This window comes from Anneissia japonica, unplaced genomic scaffold (assembly GCF_011630105.1).
Source record: "Anneissia japonica isolate Jap-2015-1 unplaced genomic scaffold, ASM1163010v1 scaffold201744_len3877_cov102, whole genome shotgun sequence".
NCBI lineage: Eukaryota > Metazoa > Echinodermata > Crinoidea > Comatulida > Comatulidae > Anneissia > Anneissia japonica.
In genome coordinates this window covers 2,433-3,877 of record NW_022690795.1, presented here as the reverse complement: position 1 = coordinate 3,877, position 1,445 = coordinate 2,433, and the positions used below count along the sequence as shown (strand labels likewise).

Below are 1,445 nucleotides of genomic sequence, written 5' to 3'. Positions count from 1 at the left end.
TTTTTATTAAAAGTAAAAATGCTGTGCCAAACAATGGCTGGATCTAAATAATTATATAAATTCTGTTTAAATTAGTACATCTGTATATTTCTAGTTCTGTACTGTCCTTACCTATTGTTCGCTGCCTCAAGTTCAAGATTTATTGACGTTATTTGAAGTTCGCATGCTTTCAATAATTCATTTTTCTCATAAGAAACCTTCTTTAACTCATCCCTTTCTTCCATAAATTCTTTTGTCCTTAGTTCTTTAGCTTTTTCTCTAAAAAATGAAACAATTCATTGTATTATCACTAATATTAACTTACGGTGTGTCTTTATTTTTACCACATTATTTTTTGCCTTACCACTAGTGAGTGGTCAAGAGGGAGTCGAATCCGATTTATTTAATCCTACCTTGCACAGGCGTGAAAAAAACGCTAGTGCTCAACGCATTGTAACAGAGTTCAATGTGATAAAACATCATTTTAAGCGATTCAAGTGACAAGACAGTATACGGTATAAATATGACATGACACTATACGACACGATGCGACGAGTAAGTTATGAATATAATATAGGGCCTACTCTACTCATCACTGCCAGGAATTGAGCATCCTATCTCTCTGCTATCAAGAGGAGTGTCATACTACTATGGGCGTTTTTTCAAAAAATTAATAAGGAACTTTTACGTTGATAAGTTATAGGCCTCCCATACGATAATTGTTCCTTTGTATGTGAAGCCGGGCACTCACTACGCCCGATGGTCGTCAGCCGATGCGATTCTATGAAAAACGCAACGCAACGACAACCGCGCAACTGATATTTTTAAAGACGATCACTCAGTACGTTCAGACTGCCACCGAAAATCAGCCAGCAGACGGCGTCGCATCGTCTAGCGCTCATGGGGAGCGGAGTTGGATTCGTCGTACGACGGCTGCACAACGCAGTAAGTGTCAGCCATAACGCGACACGATCGATGTATACACGACGCAAATCCTAGCTATACAATTGTCGGGAATTTATATGAAACGAACGTTTGTAGTTACCTTTTGTTTGCAGCTTCGAGTTCAGATTTAACTGATTCAATTTGCAATTCTTTTGCTTTCAACAGTTCATCCCGCCTCTCATAACATTCCTCTTTTTCTTCCTTTAGTTCTTTAATCACTAATTCACGAACTTCGTCTCTATAAAATATAAACAGCTCATATTTATTAGGCCTAAAAAATGTTTGTTTGACTTCCCGCCCCTACCTCACTATGGAAAATAGGGGCGGCGTTTTTTAAAAAAAGTTTTTCTTTTCGAATTTTTGTTCACAAATTCAAGAAAGTGATGTTTTTTTTTTCATTGCGATTTACATGTTAATTTTTGGTGATAAAAAAAATTGCGCCTGCCCCTCCTATACATTAATTTTATAGCATTAAAGGGCAAACAAACAATTGTTTAGGCCTTATCATTCAACTAACCTTA

The 1,445-nt window shown here is 36.9% G+C and overlaps 1 protein-coding gene across 1 annotated transcript in view; it reads right to left on the bottom strand.

Annotated features, from left to right (window-relative positions):
• Positions 1–111: 111 nt before the first annotated feature.
• Positions 112–1,445, bottom strand: part of LOC117099956 (DNA ligase 1-like) — a gene marked incomplete at its 3' end in the record, with an annotated part of 3,569 nt that continues 2,235 nt past the window's right edge. Inside the window, exons 7-8 of the mRNA XM_033239489.1 lie at positions 1,025–1,162; positions 112–258 (exon numbers count right to left, since the gene is read on the bottom strand). Coding sequence (XP_033095380.1) covers positions 112–258; positions 1,025–1,162 — 285 coding nt within the window. The remainder of the gene's footprint in view (positions 259–1,024; positions 1,163–1,445) is intronic.